Raw genomic sequence first — 19,853 nt, 5'->3', positions numbered from 1 at the left:
GCGATGGGTCAGGGCCCCATCATTGGGCACCTCTATTTCCCTGTTCTCCTCTAGGACCTGATGGGGCCACCCGGCGGTCACCCCGAAAGGACTGATGCTTCTGCTGAAAGCGAGGCCGCTGAAAAGTGTTAGACCTACCAGGCCTGTAGCACTTAGCCTCTCTAAAACGGGGGTGGACTACCCTAGACAAAGTCCTACTCCGGCCCTCCGGAAGTCACTGTCCCTTAGTCTCCTAGCTCTTTCACAATCTGTGCGAGGACATCGCCAAAGAGAAGCTTACCCCTGAATGGTAAGCGAGCCAAGCGAGACTTCGAGGCGACATCCACTGCCCAATGCCTCAGCCAGACCCAGCGGCGAGCCATCACTGCCAGAGCCATCTCCTTAGCTGAAGCCCTAAGAATATCGTACAGCAAATACGCTATATACGCTAGCTCGGACTCCAAAGCTGGCAGGCAGTCAATAAGCTCTTCTGTAGAGGAAGCTTTCTGAACCAAGGAGAGACACACTCGCGCCGCATAAGAACCACAGACAGATGCCTGCAGACACAAGGCGGCCACTTCAAAGGTAGCCTTCATGGCCGATTCCAGCTTTTGGTCCTGCGGATCTCGCAGAGCTCTCCCTCCTTCCACTGGCAAGGTGGTCTTCTTGGTAACCACCGTGATAAGGGAATCCACGACCAGCATACATAGAGACTCCAAGTCCTCCGGGCTTAAAGGACAAAGTCGAGCCATAGCTTGCGCTACCTGCAGGCTCGATTCTAGAGTGTCCCACTGCACCGCCATGAGAACCTTGATGGCTTCATGTATATGGAAGGCCTTATAGGGACCTCTAGTACCCACATAATGGCTGGGGTTGACGCCACCGGTTGCGCCACCTCCGGAGAAGAAATGTTTAAAATCTTCAAAGCCCACACAATAAAAGCAGGGAGTTCCTCCTTGCAGAACAGCCGAACCGCGGTAGGGTCGTCTCCCTCACCCGGCGGCAGCTCTCCCTATTCCTCAGGCATGGCCTGAGGGGAGTCCCCAGACCTCTGGCCACCCTCAATATCAGAAGGATCAGAAACCTCCTCCTCCATTCGTGGAGGATCCAAACGTGGCCTCTTAGAGATACTTTGCGGCATAAGCGGCCTGGAGCTCTGGGGGCTAGACAAGTTAGCCTCTGGAGGGGAACCACCTGCAGATCTCATCAAAAAACTCCTTGTGCATAAGCAGCACATACTTCGGGGAAAACAGAGTTCCCCCTGTGACACTCTCCACTGCAGGATTATCACATCCGCTCCCCTCTTCACCCCGCGAAGAGAGTGCTGACTGAGCTATGTCCCCCGCTCCCGCCAACCGTGTGGGTAGTAAAAATGATGCCGGCATCTGTGCGTGTCGGGCCCGATAGCGGCGTTCCCGCCAACACCGACCGAATGGAATCTGAGCCTTCTCTAACCGGCGCATGCACCATAGGCTCCCCGCTCTGCTTCCTACCAGCGGCCCCAACCTTCGTTCAGTCCTCGCAGCTGCCCGCCGCCCATCTGCTCCTGCAGCGAGAACAGCGCTTCACCAATTCGGACGGCACCGACATCCCCCCACAGCGGCCCCAACTCACCGCGTGTCACCTTCCCCCGTGAAGGGGATTCGGTCCTGGTCCAGCGCTCTTCTAATAATCTACGAGATAAGCCTGATGCACTGCAAACACTTGCCTTGCTTTTTTTTTCCCAGAGAGGCAGGAGAGAGAAACAGGCAGACCCAGACCAAGTGCTAAAATGCCCAACCGGACTGTCTAGTGAGGCTGGCTGGGGAAGGAAGGGAGGGAGGGACCTGGCCTTACCAGGTATGCCCACTACCACCACACGGACTCGACAGACCCTGAGGGAACGGGTTAGGAGTCAGATCAATCAGAGCTGCACAGTTATGTCCTCCATCTGCTAGACAGAGAGAATACTGAGATTGAGCTGGCTGCACAGGTCCACAAATAGCAATCTTGGAGTTCTCTCTATCTCCATCTGCTGGTTGAGGGACATAACCCACAAGTCTCTGGATTGATCTGGGGGAGCAATGGAAGGGGCCATGACTGTGCTGTCGCTTCCTGTGACATCATCAAAACATCCTGTGACATCGTAAAAAGTGGTGGGGTGTGGGTACAGAGTGGGTGGAAGGGGCGTGGCTTGGGCAGGGGGAGTAGGTGGGCTAAGGGTAAACTTCAGTGTTGACTGGCTGCAAAGAGCTGAAGTGCACATGGCCAGAATTATTTATTTATTAGGATTTATTTACCGCCTTTTTGAAAAGAATTCACTCAAGGTGGTGTACAGTAAGAATAAATCAAACATAAGCAATAGATGTCAAAAACATGTAAATTAGGTTTGATGAAAGCTATGTAGCTTTTACTATTCATGACTCTCAGTAAGTCTGAGCTGCTCAGTACCCCCTATCTCCTACACTGCTCTCATTTATGAGAACAGTGAATGAGTATGGGCAACTTGTGACTGAAACTTACAGATTTGTGGCGACAAAAACTGATATGGGTATAGTCAAGTAACAAGATTCTAGGGAGAAGAGGGGGTCACATTTTGTGTTAATAGGGACTACCACCTGCATCCAGGCCTTGCAATCAAGAACACTGGACTAGTGCAACTATCTAAGTTGGTCTGACAGTGCTGCATACTCAGAAGTACCATGCCATATGTGTCATGATTAAGGCCCTATGTAAAATGCAGTAGAGACCTAATATTGTAGAATTCACAGCTTCTGTAAAATCACTTTTTCCTGCAATTTTGTCTGTCTTGTCTACTAGATGGCCATAGCTATCTGAAATTCATTTCACAACTTCGGCAGAATGACTATTAACAAGTCCTTATGACCTTCTGGAATTCAACATACATATAAAATGAGATTTGTTAATTCAGTACTTTCTTCGTGTCCTTCATTTCTCCAGAACGGCTGACAGCCTGCCTCATACCCTCCCACATCTTGATAATGGATTGGGTACACTTGCATGTGTCATATTGGAGCCTGCTAGTAACAGAAAGAACCTGCTACCAGAAACCATCTGTGAGTTTTTCTCTTCATAATGTTTTGGAACTAATTGAGGGCACAAAGTTTCTAGTAGCAATACTGGCCATACAGGAAAACCATTGGGCCAATATTTAGTTGCTTTGGTCAATGTTTCTTTTAACACGCTGGGGAGGTCTTTTACTAAAGCTTAGCTCGACTTATCTGCAGAAGGGTCCATAAGAATAAAATGGGCCCTGCTGCAGATAACTCAAGCTAAGCTTTAGTAAAAGACCCTCTGGCTGCAGTGGACCAAAAATATTCAGATATTCCGTCCTGCAAACTAGATAGATGCTGGCACTGAATTTCCAAATAAGACAGTCAGTACCAGAACCTATACGGGTAATGATAATATTCAGTCTGCTATCCAGATAACTTAGGACAGCCTATCTATCCTAAGTTATCCAGTTCAGTTATATAGATAGTAAGCTGAATTTTGCTACTATCTGGATAAGTTCTGGCTGTATCCGCACAATGCAAAGGCGGTCGGTAAGGATGTTCAGAAGCACTAAGCCCCCAGATTCTATATATGGTGCCCAAATTTGGGTACGTGCCCAAGTTGTGCCTGCATTTTGAGTAACAAGCTGATTAATTGGCTCCAATTAGGATTTGCACACGCATCTTGCTGAGCAATATTCTATAATCTGTGTGCAAATCTTTTAGTTCACAACTGAAAAAGGGGAATGGCCATGGGAGGAGAATGAGTAGGTCAGGGGTGTTCACTAAAGATGCACTCAGTATTATAGAAGTTGGTGTAAATACTTGCACCCAAAGTTGGGTGTGGATCTTGGCTCTATGCGGTATTTTATAAACAGAATGCAACTGAGCCCTGTTCATAGAATAGCTAAAATAGGGTTGATGAATATACTCACTATTCAGTCTAGATATTATTTGCTCTTACTTGTGCTGTGCACTTGTGCTTCTGAAATATTTTGAACACAAAATAAGTGGAAGAGGAAGACAGTATATGAAAATGGTTGCTCTTGCCTTCATTAAAAACACGGTCCACATTGAGCCCATAAGTTGCACAGGTCTCATAATACACACAGCGTTTCATGTCACTGCACAGTGCTCTGGCGCGAGTGTCCTCCACCACTCTCTTGTTGTTTGCATTGATCTTGTCTGCAAAATGACAGAAAGAGTTCAGTTTCCAATAGTTAATAAATATTAATAAAAGCAAAAACAGGATGCTGGTAGATAATAACTAATGGTAAAACCCCATTCAATCTGTCCCAGATAAAAGAAAACCCCATTCAATCTGTCCCAGATAAAATATTAAAAATGTAAATTAATTTTAAAATATCAAACTGTTGTAATTTTTTCCATATTTTAACTCTGTTTCTTTTAAGGGTGACTTAATTTTCCAAAATATGTTTGCGATTTTATAATAGGGGGGCCTATGTAAGGAATCTAGAAAGGCATCTATTTTAAAAGTCAACAAAGATGCCTATGTGCCGTCACAAAATAGGTTCTGAAAACCAGTTATAGAAGTATACCAGTGCCAATGCACTTGTTTACAACTGTGTGCATTTACCTTGAATATTTTATAAAATGTGAACATATATTGCAAGTCCATCTGTGCTCTGCCCAAACTACACCCCCAGGAATACCTACACATGGTGCGCACTTATACACCCTACCTTGTTGATGTGCATAGTTATACGTGCATATACTGCCTTGCAATTTTCAAAACATTACAAGTGCTCTTATATTTCACAAATACTATAAAGTTATATGAGGTTTCCAGATTAAGGGGTCTGTTTACCAAACTGCAGGAAAAAGGGCCCTGCTGTAGTGGCGGGGGCCATTTTTCCTGCATTGCAGCACCCTTTTTACCGCAGCGGGTAAAAAGTCCCCCCCCCCCAAAAAAAATGGCCATGCAGTAAGATAATTCTTACTGCCATGCAGCAGGAAGCACTTACCAGCACCTATTAAGGTGGCGATAATGGCTCCCGTGGTTACCCGGCAATGCTTGATTACTGCCAGGTTAGCACCACGCTAACCATTTCCGGGGTTTTCATTTTCTTCCCCGCGTTGCACTTATCGCCGCTTCATAAAAGGGCCCTAAAAGAGCTAAGTAGTCCCTGAGAAGAACATTAACTCCTATGTTTACTAAGAGGCGCTATGGGCGCATTAGCATTTTTAAGGAAGGTAAATGGTTTACTCACGTTAAACACTAACACGCCCATAGAAATGTATAGGCGCATTAGCATTTAACGCGCCTTAAATTTGCAGGCGCGTTAAAAATGCTAACACACCTTAGTAAACATACCCCTATATCAGTAAAAAAAAACAGGTACAGTCAACATCTCTCCAATATATTTTTTGTAAAGAAAAGAATTTCACTGCCTTTCAGAATACCAAATAGTTTAAAAAAAACATCCTGATTTGTATAGGTAGAGAATTCCAAATAACAGAAGCTTGGTAAGAGAAACCCAAGGCCCGGGGAAGAAGGATTGGAGCAAAGAGATAGATCGTATCCAGGGGGTAAGGGTGTGCAACAGAGGAGGAGAGATGCTTGACCAATGCAGGGAAAGAGGGAGATATGCCAGACTGTAAGAGAGGACAGGAGAGAGGGAGCGATAATAGATGGGGTAGGGGGTGCACAATGAAGGGAAGAGACAAGGGAGAGACAGGGTACAGAGATACTGGGCATGGAATAAGCACAGGGACAGTGACACTAAATGCAGGGGGAAGGACAGGAACACGGAGGGGAACATGCTGGAGAGGACAAGATAAGGACACAGAGGGGAAATGATGAAGGTAAGGGAAGGTGGGGATGTGGGCACCCAAATTTGAAAATTGTGTGCAAATTTGTTTGAGCAAGTTATAGAATAAGATCCATTATGTGTGTAACTTAATTTAATAATGAGCCAATAATTGGTGTAAACAAAGCTATAATAGGCTTAATTGGGGCTAACTGGCACCAATTAACAGTTACATATGCAACTGCCATTAGTCGGTATTCTATAGTTGCATGTTTAAATTCTAGAGTGCACAACTTTGAGAGGCCTGAACCTGGGAAAGGGCATGGGCAGGTTGGAGGCATATCGGACAGTTATGTGCATGGGTTATAGAAAACTAACACGTGGAAGCATTTACACCACCCACTGAGCTAGCATAAATGCAGACTTATGCTAGTATTCTACAACAGCAGATGCACGCACAACAGCAATACTACAGAAACTGAAATGAAAAACGGAGATGCATATTTCCCAAAACTGACATGTTCCAATTAATAAATTCAAAATAAAATACTTCTTTCAAATTTTGTAGTATGAGGTTTATTTTTCTGCTTTTCCTCTATTTTTCCTGTTTTTCCAGGGTCTCCTACCCATCTAATATTTATTCTCTCTCCGTGTCCATCATCCGTCTTCTCTCTGAATCCCTATCTGCCCTATCCAGTATCTCTCTTCTGTGTCCTTGTTCCTATTCTTCCCCCATGTTCAGTATCTGTCCTCTTAAGGAGTAATTCTCTGTAGACTGCCTAAATGTAGGTGCTGGGCAGGGCCGTGCCTAGGGTCTCTGGCGCCCCCCTGCAGACTATCAGTTGGCGCCCCCCCCCCCCCCCCCATGAAAATAATCGCTCACCACTTGCCACACTGAAAGGAATTGTCAGCAATATTCTTAGAAACAAATTGCTATACATTGCAAAATAAGATAGCAGATGTAAATTCTCAAAGTGGACATATTCCAAACGCTAAAATGAAAGTAAAATGATTTTTTCTACCTTTGTTGTCTGGTGACTTTCTTTTTCCGATCATGCTGGCCCAGTATCTGAGTCTGCTGCTATCTGTCCTCTTAACTCCATTTCCAGGGCTTCCTTTCCATTTATTTCTTTACTTTCCTCCTTTCTTCTTCATTTCTTGCTCTATATCCATTTCCAGCAATTTCTTCTCTCTCCCTGGGTCCTGTCCTCCCATCCACATCCATCCTTGTCCCTCTCTGCCCTTCCCTCCTCCATCCATAGCCAGCAATCCTCCTCTCTCTCCTCCCCTTCCAGCAATTTGTCCTCTCCCTGGGCCCTGTCCTCCCATCCATGTCCATCCTTGTCTCTCTCTGCCCTTCCCTCCTCCATCCATAGCCAGCAATCCTCCTCTCTCCCCTCCCCTCCATTTCCAGCAAATTGTCCTCTCCCTGGGCCCCCATGTCCATCCTTGTCCCTCTCTGCCCTTCCCTCCTCCATCCATAGCCAGCAATCCTCCTCTCTCCCCTCCCCTCCATTTCCAGCAATTTGTCCTGTCCCTGGGCTCTGCCCTCCCATCCATGTCCCTCTCTGCCCTTCCCTCCTCCATCCATAGCCAGCAATCCTCCTCTCTCCCCTCCCCTCCATTTCCAGCAAATTGTCCTCTCCCTGGGCCCCCATGTCCATCCTTGTCCCTCTCTGCCCTTCTCTCCTCCATCAATTTGTCCTCTCCCTGGGCCCTGCTGTCCTCCCATCCATGCCTCTCTGCTCTTCCCTCCGCGCCCTCTTATCATTTAAAATTTGTATGCACCAATTAAAAAAAAAATCCACAGAATTCTCCCAGCACCTTGTCTCGTCCAGATCATAATACACAATGTCATTGACGCTCTATCACACACACCGTTTAGAATGCTAAGGCTGCCACCCCCACCTCTACGCGAAAAAAAAAATCCTTAGTCTAACCTTTTTCAAAAACGTAAGCCAATTTATCGTGTGCTAGACATAATTTTGGTACACAGCCATGCAACCTGGCGCAAAACGGTCTCCCTTGTGAAATACGTCCAACAAAAAACAAATGGCACAACATAGCACAGAAGGCCTTTAAATCTTTTACTTCCGGTCGCAGCAGCGTCAGTGAAAGCAGAGCACTGCCGACGTCTCCCTTCCCTTCACGCTCTTGGTTCCCTCAGTGTCCGCCTTCTTCTGATGTCAGAAGAAGGCGGGACACTGAGGGAACCAATGAGTGCAAGGGAAGGGAGACGTCGGCAGCACTTTCACTGATGCTGCTGCGACGCTGCTGCGACCGAGGTAAAAGATTTAAAGTCCTCGGCGGCGCGGGGCAAGGGTAAGCACCGTGGCGGCGCCCTCCAGAGGTGGGCGCCCCCCTGCGGCGCTTACCCCGCTTACCGCATCGGCACGGCCCTGGTGCTGGGATGATACACGTTAAGTGTAAATTCTATAATGGCAGTTGCTATAAATGCAAGTCTTACGACTTGAGGTTTATTGAGGAGTACAAATCAGAAAAAATGTAAGCAGGGACTACAGCAAAAAGCGAGATTAAAGGCCAAAGAGTGAGATTTACAGGTGACGTGTCTGAAAAATTTAAGGACTGATAAGGTAGAAAAAATTATGTTCTTACCTGATAATTTTCTTTCATTTTCTCATACCAGTCCAGTCCAGACCAATGGGTTATGTTCATCCACCAGCGAAAGGAGACAGAAAAAATAGTCCCAAGTACTTTGCCCCTTATGGGTATCATGCAGACAGGAATGCTTTGTATTTCAAACCAAGCAATGGTGCTCTCAACTGCTGCAAAAAGAAAACGGGAAAGGAGAGCTCACAGGAAATCCAAGAGCACCCGGGTAGAAGACCTTCCAGGCTCTTGTGCGACCAACGGCCTGCCAAACCACTCATTGATGAGCAAGGAGAGGCACCACTCAGTCCTTTTGTCTGTCATGTAGACGCACCCCTGAAGCAGGAGAAGCGGTTCATTGGTGAAGCACAATCGAAAGCCGTATAGAGCTGGCATTGCAAAGTGGCATGGAGAGCAAGGGCAAAACCTGTTCTCCTGACATGGCCCCTGCTTCCAGCAGTCAAAAGTTGACTTAGTCACCGACACTGAAGAATCGATCTCTAGAAGAAGCAACAGCAAAGTAAACCAAAGGAAAACAAACAGGGTGGACATCTGGACTGTTCTGGTATAAAGGAGAGAAAATTTATCAGGTAAGAACATATTTTTTCCTTCCTTATCCTCAATACTAGACCAGTCCAGACCAATGGGATGTAGCAAAGCAGTCATAACATTAGGGCGGGAAAGGAACATCACAAACAGAAGAACAGCAATGCCCCAAAAAGGACAAAGGAAACATCTACGATGACGCCGAGCAGCATCCCAACAGGACCCACATCAGGCATAGACATTCAGAGGTCCCCAACTACGGGAAGAACAGAGTCCTCAAAATGAAAGGCAGAGGTACCTGGAAGGAAACCAGCGCCCTGAGACCCAGAGGAGCTCAAGAAAGGAGTCTAAGGAGTTTCCAAAGGCTGAAAACAAGGAAATCTTGCCTCACCAATCTACTACATTTCTTTGAAGAGGTGAACAAACATGTGGATAAAGGGGAGCCGGTTGATATTGTGTATCTGGATTTTCAGAAGGCGTTTGACAAAGTACCTCATGAAAGACTCCAGAAGAAATTGGAGAGTCATGGGATAGGAGGTAGTGTTCTATTGTGGATTAAAAACTGGTTAAAAGAAAGAAAACAGAGTAGGGTTAAATTGTCAGTATTCTCAATGGAGAAGGGTAGTTAGTGGGGTTTCTCAGGGCTCTGTGCTGGGACCGCTGCTTTTTAACATATTTATAAATGACCTAGAGATGGGAGTAACTGGTGAGGTAATTAAATTTGCTGATGACACAAAGTTATTGAAAGTCGTTAAATCGTGGGAGGATTGTGAAAAATTACAAGCGGACCTTACAAGACTGGGAGTCTAAATGGCAGATGACGTTTAATTTGGACAAGTGCAAAGTGATGCATATGGGAAAGAGGATCCCGAATTATAGCTATGTCATGCAAGGTTCCACGTTAGGAGTCACGGACCAAGAAAGGGATCTAGGTGTCGTCGTTGATGATACGTTGCTCAGTGCAGAGAAGGGCGACGAAAATGATAAAGGGGATGGGACGACTTCCCTATAAGGACAGGCTAAAGCGGCTAGGCTCTTCAGCTTGGAGAAAAGGCAGCTGAGGGGAGATATGATAGAGGTCTATAAAATAATGAGTGGAGTTGAATGGGTAGATGTGAAGCGTCTGTTCACTCTTTCCAAAAATATTAGGACTAGGGGGCATGCGATGAAGCTACAATGTAGTAAATTTAAAACGAATCAGAGAAAATTTTTCTTCACTCAACGTGTAATTAAACTCTGGAATTCGTTGCCAGAGAATGTAGTAAAGGCGGTTAGCTTAGCGGAGTTTAAAAAAGGTTTGGACGGCTTCCTAAAGGAAAAGTCCATAGACCGTTATTAAATGGTCTTGGGGAAAATCCTCTATTTCTGGGATAAGCAGTATAAAATGTTTTGTACATTTTTGGGATCTTGCCGGGTATTTGTGACCTGGATTGGCCACTGTTGGAAACAGGATGCTGGGCTTGATGGACCTTTGGTCTTTCCCAGTATGGCAATACTTACGTACTTATGTACTTATTCAATCTGCCCAGTGGTGTGCTGGTAAATTTTTAACAACGGGCTCTCTCCCTGGTCCACCTCGGCGCCCCCCCCCCCTCCACCACTGCGCCCCCCCCCCCCCCCCCGTCCACCTCTGCGCCCCCCCAAATTGCAGAGCTGGCTATAGCGGGGGAGGAGGCAATGCATTACTCTCTCCTGGAAAAAAAATTAAATGATCCCAGGTTCCAATCTAATTCATGTTTAATGTGGGATAAAATGCCATAAATAAGTAAATAAATATAAACTTTTAATGTTGAGCACCTGATTCTCAAAGTGAACATATTCCAAACACTATAATGAAAATAAAATGATTTTTTTCTACCTTTGTTGTTTGGTGACTGTTTTTCTGATCATGCTGGCCCAGTATCCAATTCTTCTGCTATCTGTCCTCTTAACTCCGTTTCCAGGGCTTCCTTTCCTTTATTTCTTTCCTTTCCTCCTTTCTTCTTCATTTCTGGTCCTCAGCTTCTGCCTATTTTCTTCATCCACGTGCAGTTTTTCTCCTCTCTTCCTTTCCCCTCATCTCATCTCTTTCCTCACTCTTCCCTACCCTCCATCCATGTCCAGCATTTCTTCTCTCTCCCCTCCTCTCCATCCACCCATGTCCAGTGACCCTTCTCTCCCCCTGCCCTCCATCCACCCATGCCCAGCGACTCCCTTCTCTCCCCTGCCATGCGTGCTTATCATATGTTTTCTTGAATTGTTACAGCTTTTACCTCTACCACCTTCACTGGGAAGCCATTCCATACAATGCCTTACTTTCTTCAGTATGGCTAAGCTGCTTCTGCATCCTCCATATGGATGTCCTTTGCATCTGCACTGTGCCTCTGCTGAGCTTTCAGTGTATTTGTGGTGCAGAAAGCACCTCTTGAATTCATTGAGAGCTCAGTGGTGTGATGCAGATGGTAGGAAAGCCTGTTTTGCAAGGGAGGCAGCCAGGCCAAGAGACATGAAATCCCAGGCATTTATTTCCCATGAATCTGGAAGCAGGAGAAAATGCTTCTGGCTATCACCAAATTAACTGTACATAATTACTATCGGCAGCTTTTATTATTTGTCCCTATATAGCATTTTGACTGTTAGTGTGTGACAGTAGACTCACGGGAGTGCCCTGACGCCTGTCTTCCACCTGAGAATAAATGCAATCTAGACGCTATGAATGCTCCACACAGTGCCACCCCCCTCCCGAGTTCAGCGAATTCTCCTCCCTCCCTCCGGATCCGGTCCCTCACCGACTCCTGGCTTGTCCTTTTAATTCTTTGGGGCAGGCAGGCGGTCTTGCCTGCACGCTACCAGCTGACTCTCCCCTGTTGCCGGTTCGCGATTCAAAATGGCCGCCGAGACTTCAGCATAAGTCTCGCGAGGCCGCCTCTGGAAGTATCGGCGGCCATTTTTAAAGCACAAATCGGCAGCGGGGGAAAGTCAGCTGGCAGCGGGCAGGCAAGACTGCCTGTCCCGAAGAATTAAAAGGACAAGCCAGGAGTCGGTGAGGGACTGGATCCGGAGGGAGGGAGGAGGGAGGGAGGAGAGCCAGAGCCGGCTCGCGTTTTTTAACAACCGGCTCGCAAGTCGGTAGAAATTTTAACTACCGGCTCTTGCGAGCCGGAGCGAGCCGGCTCCAGCACACCACTGAATCTGCCCCACCATTGAATTCTGGGGTTATTTCAGCCCATGACTGGTAGCAACTTATCACTGCAGGCTGAATATCGGGCTCCTCTATTTTATTTCCTAATTTAAACAATACAACATAATGAGATGTATGTTAGAACACAATAAAATTCATGCAGACCTCCAGCCCAAGTTGTTTTGGTCAGCTTCAAAGGCAGTTTTACGAGGTGCCATTATAGCCTACTGTTGTGTTAAGAACAAAAGGAAGGCAGCTAGCATCCTGCAGCTGGAGCGGCAGTTGCAAAGGGTTAAAAGGGTGCATTTGCACCACCCCACGACTGTCACCCTAGAAAACTTAAAAGCCACTCAGGTAGCATTAAATAGCTTGCTGCACGAGAAAGAAATGAAATCAGCCCTGTTTTATAAATACAAGCTACAGAGGTTTGGAAACTGGGTAGGTAGAATGTTGGGGCGATTAATTAAAAATGTAGGCGCCCCGAGGATGGTGACCTCACTTAAAGACTCCAAGGGGAACCTCATCACCGACAGCAGAAAGATAGGACAGGCGTTTACAGAGTATTTTACAGCCTTATATCAGGCAAGACCGCCCTCCAATGAGCAAGCAATGCGAGAATATCTACAACAGATAGGCCTCCCCAAGTTGACGGGGGAACAATTAGAGACCTTAAATAAACCCCTAGAAATGTCTGAGCTGCAGCAGGGGATCAAGACTCTAAAATTGTGGTCAGCACCAGGCCCGGATGGGTTATCCAGGGAATATTATAAAATCCTACCAGGAGAGGCTTTGGCGGCACTCTTAGAATACTATCAGGAGGTTATTGAAGAGAGAGGTTTTTCGAGATATGCTAATACAGCGTTCATAACATTAATTCCTAAGCCAGGGAAGCCTCTCGATAAAGTAGAATCGTACCGACCGATATTTCTATTAAATGTTGATACAAAGCTATTGGCAAAAATGATGGCAGAGCGATTGGCACAATGCTTGCCATCGCTGATAGGCCCAGAACAGGTGGGGTTTGTGAGAGGCCGCCAGTCAGTACACAATGTTAGGAAAACCCTATTGGCTATCGCAGCTAGCCAGCAGACTGAAGCGCCCACCTTGATTCTGAGCTTAGACGCTGAAAAGGCCTTCGATCAGGTCGGGTGGGACTTCATGTTTCAAACATTAACAGTGATAGGCCTGGAGGGATGGTTTATGCAAGCCATAAGAACACTTTACGACCAGCCCCGAGCGGGGAGTGATAGTGAATGGCATCAGAGAGCCAGAGTTTCAGATCTGTCGGGGTACTAGGCAAGGCTGTCCTCTGTCCTCATTACTATTTCTCTTGTCCCTAGAACCTCTGATGCGGACGGTCCTCGCAGCTCCCGATCTCCAGGGGGTTACTTTGGTGGGTCATACTATAAAAAGTTTAGCTTATGCAGACGACCTGTTAGTGATAATAAGGGAGCCCTCCAAAACTTTAGGAAAGTTGCTAGAGATTATCGAGCATTATGGGGGTTATTCCGGCTTTTGACTAAACCTGCACAAATCTACAGCCCTCCCGGTGTTTTCGGAGATGCATACAACATGGCCTGGGACCTTTCCTCTACAGTGGGAACAGACCTCTTTGAAATATCTGGGAGTGTTTATCCCCATGGACTTGTCCAAGCTCTATGAGCAGAACGTGTTGCGGCTATTGCGGGATACCAACAAGCAGTTGCTAGCTTGGGGGCCGTTACCGCTTACCCTAATGGGGCGGATTGCTCTGGTCAACATGGTCATAGTCCCCAGGTGGTTATATACATTTCAAACCCTCCCACTATCTTTAAAGAAGGCTGACGAGCGGAAGCTGATAAAGATAGTGCAAACCTTCCTATGGAAAGGGAAAAAGCCTCACCTTCCTTATTCTGCATTGTGTATTCCGACAGAGTACGGCGGTCTGGGACTTCTAAACATTAAGTACATGACTGTGGCCAATGGCATGCGCCACGTAAATGATTGGTTTAGGGGAACCCAAGACTACACGAACACGTCAATTGAGCTGCAGCTATATCCTGGAACTCACTTTAGTAGCTACCTACACACAATGGGGCCCCCGATACCTCACAGTTTGAGAAGAACAGGAATAATGGGGTCAGCAAGAATGGTGTGGAAATGGATTTGCAAGCTTCATAACTTCTTGGCAAAAACCACCCCGTACCTATCAATATGTGGAAACCCAGCTGTCAAGCCTGGCCTACTTTACCCAGCGTTTCAGCGATGGAGGCGGAATGGGATGGTGTATTTATCACATGCCATTACCCTTGAGGGGAGGCTCAAATCTTTCCAAGAACTACAGAAGGAGTTTGCATTGCTTCCATTGGATAAATTCCACTACCTCCAGCTGAGACATTACGTACAGTCCTTGCCCTGGGAAAATCTGGCTGAGGATGTTCAGGAGGAACTGGCTTCGGCTTTTTCTCTGGCAGCACAACAAAGGGTCCCACTCAAATTTCATCACAGGCATACACTGCTGAGGAACTAGATTATTAAATTGCTGAGCATGTGGCAGCAGGATATACCAATAGATCTGACGGTATCTCAGTTTAAAACACACATGCTAACGATGCGTAAACAGTCTGCCATAACTTCGCATTGGGAGATACAATATAAACTGGCGCTCCGTTTATACATTTCCCCAAGAAGAGCCTTCCACATGGGGCTCTCTCCATGGGGGGAGTGCCCTAAGTGTGGGGAAGTTGGAGCCACACTGGGACATATGCTCTGGGTTTGCAGAGGCATACTTCAATATTGGACAAACTTGATACAATACACCTCAGAAATCTGGAAGGCAAAGTGGAAATATGATTCAAGGCTGCTACTGGGACACTCGATACTTATCCACCCTGTCCCAGCGGGATTCACAGCTTCTGTTCATAAGACCATTATAGTTGCCAAGCAAGTGATATTGACTGAGTGGGTGTCCCGGCACTATCCCACTTACTCCCAGTGGCGGACACGTATGATAACACTATTGCGGTTTGAAAGAATGGGAGTAGTAGACTTTAAATCCAAAGTCGGATTACAATTCCAGAACACCTGGAGCCCGTTCCTCAACACATTGACCCCGACTGCTAGGAGTAGACTCTTGAACTATTAATGGTACCCTAAAGGTTGAGCAAGAAGAGTGGGAAGGGGAAGGGAGGGGGAGGGGGATATAGAGATGAGGAGGGATAGGGGGGAGGGGATGGGGGGAGGGCGTTGGTTGGGAGGGATGTTGATAAAAATAAGTTTGTGATTACTGCTGTCAGGTTCTCAGGTTCAGAGCCCGCGGGGCCGGGCTCTGGAGCAAACGTGAGCCCTTGGGCTGCTGACGAGGAGCGACAGCAGCAGGCAAAACCCACCAACCAACACTGGGTAAGCACACCGGCAGGGACTGCAGGCACTGCCCAGCGAACCGGAACACCTGGACTGGAATCCCCCGGACTGGAGGACACAGGACTGGAACACTGGACTGCAATCCCCAGGACTGGAACACACACCGGACCGGAACACACTGGACTGGAGCACACCAGACTGGAACACACACCGAACTGGAGCACACTGGACTGGTCCCCCGGACTGGAGGACACAGGACTGGAGCACGCTGGACTGGTCCGCACAGCTTCACCTGTGCTTAGCTACTAAGCCCCCCAAGAGTTGAGCTCCTGGGTTTGAGTAGCCGACAGGACTTACTGGATACCGGATGACATAGGGACCAGGACTGGAAACAGAAGTGCTCCTAAACCTAAACTGATCTACGTGCTCCCAATCCCTAAACCAGCAGGAGTGTTCCTAACAGTAAACTGACAAAAGGACTTCCTAAGCCCTATACTAGACAGGAGCTCCTAATCCCTGCTCAAGAAAGGAACTTCCTAAGCCCTAAACTAACAGAGCAGGGAACTAAACACAAAGCTAACACAGGTGCTACTAAGCACCAAGCTACAAGCAGAGCTTTACACTAATAAGCTGAACACAGAACTAACCAGCTACCTAAGCACTGCTCTAGCAAGCTAGATACAACTAACAAGGTGCTTCCTAAGCACTACTCTGGCAAGCAACCAGAAGAGCTCCTAGCACTAAAAGGGAAGACAGGGGAGCCACAAGGAGGGAAGCTAACACATAAGCCAAAAGTGCTTCTAAAGCACCAAACACCAACAGCAAAGACTGCAATGCTCCTAATAGCACAAACACCAGAAGTACTTCTAACAGCAAACTCTGCAGTGTTCCTAACAACACCAAACCCTGAAGTACTTCTATCAACAACAGAGCTTCCAAAGCCCTACACACAGCAATGCTACCAAAACCAAGAGGGAACAGAAGGGAACCAAAAGGGAAAAGCAGGAAAGCTAAACACACAGTCACCAGTGCACACTGCACTAACACTAACCTGGCCCTTAGCAAAAGCAAGCAGGGAAACTAGACACAACGTCAGAAGTGCACACTGCACCACCCTACCTACAGCAAACACCACTGTTGCAAAGGCCCTGAAGGAAACAAGACCACTTCCTTATCAAGGCCCTCCCTGATGATGTCACACTCCCTAGACCTAGGCAAAAGCACACTGACCCAGAGAGGCCCAACCCACACCAATGCAAAACCGTGAAACACTTGAAGCCAGTACACCCAAAGAGAGTTAGAGCAACTCAGGCAACACACACACAGCTGTAGTGAAGTGAGACAATTAACCCCATGCTGCTGGAAGCTGCCAGCACAGAGAGACAGAGCCAGCTCAGAAAGGAAAGAGAAAAGAAACAGAAGCCAGCTAAGAAGCTGACCCCCAGGAAAGAGGTAAGTTTGAGAGGGGTTCAGACCCCAATCATAACAGCACCTCCCCCTCAAGGCTCGCGTGTCCCCACGGGAGCCCCAGGTCTCAAAAGACAATTTAGGTCTCCATGGGTAGCTGTGATGAAATCTCCCAATGGGTTTCACAACATAAATCTGGGCGGCTGGGCAGGACGTGACAAGTACATCTGGAACTAGGAAACCAGAATGGCTTTGGCCGCCACGAGGCTCTTTAGTACGGCTGCTAGGCAGGATCAGAGCCTTGGATGCAACAAGCCGAGTTCTATTCAACAGGAACCATCTCCTGAAGGAGTCCACAACTTCCTTGACTTCCTGGCACTCCACTGTAGCAGCCAGAACTGGGCTAGAGCCCACACCCATCCTGGAATCTGAAGCCAGACAGGAACTCGAACTGGACTTCAGACTAGACCTTGCCCCTTGGCTGGAGCTGGAACTCAGAAGGAGTTCAACATCTTGGCTGAAATGGGAACTCGGAGTAGACTCAGCATCCCGGCTGGGACTGCAACTCGATCCAGCCTCAGCATCTTGACTGGAACTACAACTCGATCCAGCCTCAGCATCTTGACTGGAACTACAACTCGATCCAGACTCAGCATCTTGACTGCCAATGCTGCAACTCACTCCAGACTCAGCATCTTGACTGGAACTACAACTCAATCCAGACTCAGCATCTTGACTGGAACTGCAACTCGATCCAGACTCAGCATCTTGACTGGAACTGCAACTCGATCCAGACTCAGCATCTTGACTGGAACTCCAACTCGATCCAGACTCAGCATCTTGACTGGAACTGCAACTCGATCCAGACTCAGCATCTTGACTGGAACTACAACTCGATCCAGCCTCAGCATCTTGACTGGAACTACAACTCAATCCAGACTCAGCATCTTGACTGCCAATGCTGCAACTCACTCCAGACTCAGCATCTTGACTGGAACTACAACTCGATCCAGCCTCAGCATCTTGACTGGAACTACAACTCGATCCAGACTCAGCATCTTGACTGCCAATGCTGCAACTCACTCCAGACTCAGCATCTTGACTGGAACTACAACTCAATCCAGACTCAGCATCTTGACTGGAACTGCAACTCAATCCAGACTCAGCATCTTGACTGGAACTACAACTCGATCCAGACTCAGCATCTTGACTGGAACTGCAACTCGATCCAGACTCAGCATTCATCATGGACTCATCACTCAGTGTAGACTCAGCATCCTGGCTGGGACTGCAACTCGATCCATACTCAGCATCTTGACTGGAACTACCACTTGATCCAGACTCCGCATCTTGACTGGAACTGCAACCCGATCCAGACACAGCATCTTGACTGGAAAAGCCCTTCAGGCTCGACTCAGAAATTTGGCGGGAAAATTCAGGAAGCCAACTCGATCCAGACTCAGCATCTTGGCAGGCAAAGCCCTTCAGGCTGGACTCAGAAGTTTGGCGGGAAAAATCAGGAAGCCACCTTCTTTCAGCTTGGGCTTCAGGAGTATCCCGTAGGGTTGGCTCTGAGAGGAGTTGGAAGCGGTAAAAGAACAGCTTGGTAGAGGGATCAATAGCAGAAACTGGGTTTTCTTCGAACCCAAGCCAGGAGGCACGCCTTCTTTCCGCTGCAGCTTCAGGAGTATTCTTCAGGGCTGGATCAGACAAAAGTGCAACCCGGTAATCCTGGAGTGTCAGAAACGGATCCAGATCAAAAATGGGGTTGGAACTGGGCTCCAAACTGGTACTAGGAGGCTTGGTTTGAAGCGCCACTTGAACTGGACGCAGAGACTTGGCTTGAAGCGCTGCTTGGACTGGAATCGGAGACTCAGTCAGAAGCATCCCTCGGACTGGACTCAGAGGCTTGAGTGGAAGCGCCACCTGAACTGGGATCGGCGACTCGGTTAGGAGCATCCCTTGGACTGGCCTCTGAAGCTTGGCTGGACGTGCTGCTCGGACTGGACTGGACTCCAGCTGAGCCCATAGCGTAGAATTCCCCAGACGTCTCCTCTCAGCGACCGCTTCAGGAGTATCCCACAAAGCTGGATTCAAGACAAGGCTGCGGCGATACTCAGCGAGCGTGATAAAAGGGTCCATATCTGAAACTGGGTTTTCAGTGATTCCAAGCCACCGGACACGTTTTCTCTCAGCTGCCGCTTCAGGGGTCTTCTTCAAAACAGGATGAGACAAAAGTTTCCCACGATACTGACGAAGAGTCATAGAAGGATCAAGAACAACGATGGAGCTGGACCCCAGCTGGGTCAGCTGGGCGGGGGTTCTTGCCGGGCTCAAGGCCTTTGCAATCTGTCAGGTTCTCAGGTTCAGAGCCCGCGGGGCCGGGCTCTGGAGCAAACGTGAGCCCTTGGGCTGCTGACGAGGAGCGACAGCAGCAGGCAAAACCCACCAACCAACACTGGGTAAGCACACCGGCAGGGACTGCAGGCACTGCCCAGCGAACCGGAACACCTGGACTGGAATCCCCCGGACTGGAGGACACAGGACTGGAACACTGGACTGCAATCCCCAGGACTGGAACACACACCGGACCGGAACACACTGGACTGGAGCACACCAGACTGGAACACACACCGAACTGGAGCACACTGGACTGGTCCCCCGGACTGGAGGACACAGGACTGGAGCACGCTGGACTGGTCCGCACAGTTTCACCTGTGCTTAGCTACTAAGCCCCCCAAGAGTTGAGCTCCTGGGTTTGAGTAGCCGACAGGACTTACTGGATACCGGATGACATAGGGACCAGGACTGGAAACAGAAGTGCTCCTAAACCTAAACTGATCTACGTGCTCCCAATCCCTAAACCAGCAGGAGTGTTCCTAACAGTAAACTGACAAAAGGACTTCCTAAGCCCTATACTAGACAGGAGCTCCTAATCCCTGCTCAAGAAAGGAACTTCCTAAGCCCTAAACTAACAGAGCAGGGAACTAAACACAAAGCTAACACAGGTGCTACTAAGCACCAAGCTACAAGCAGAGCTTTACA

The 19,853-nt window shown here is 47.9% G+C and overlaps 1 protein-coding gene across 1 annotated transcript in view; it reads right to left on the bottom strand.

Annotated features, from left to right (window-relative positions):
- AGAP2 (ArfGAP with GTPase domain, ankyrin repeat and PH domain 2) overlaps positions 1 to 19,853 on the bottom strand; it is a 503,122-nt gene that overhangs the window by 296,949 nt on the left and 186,320 nt on the right. The window contains exon 6 of the mRNA XM_030196588.1: positions 4,023 to 4,157. Coding sequence (XP_030052448.1) covers positions 4,023 to 4,157 — 135 coding nt within the window. The remainder of the gene's footprint in view (positions 1 to 4,022; positions 4,158 to 19,853) is intronic.

Source organism: Microcaecilia unicolor, chromosome 3, assembly GCF_901765095.1.
Source record: "Microcaecilia unicolor chromosome 3, aMicUni1.1, whole genome shotgun sequence".
Lineage (NCBI taxonomy): Eukaryota > Metazoa > Chordata > Amphibia > Gymnophiona > Siphonopidae > Microcaecilia > Microcaecilia unicolor.
This window is presented reverse-complemented; position numbering and strand designations above follow the sequence as displayed.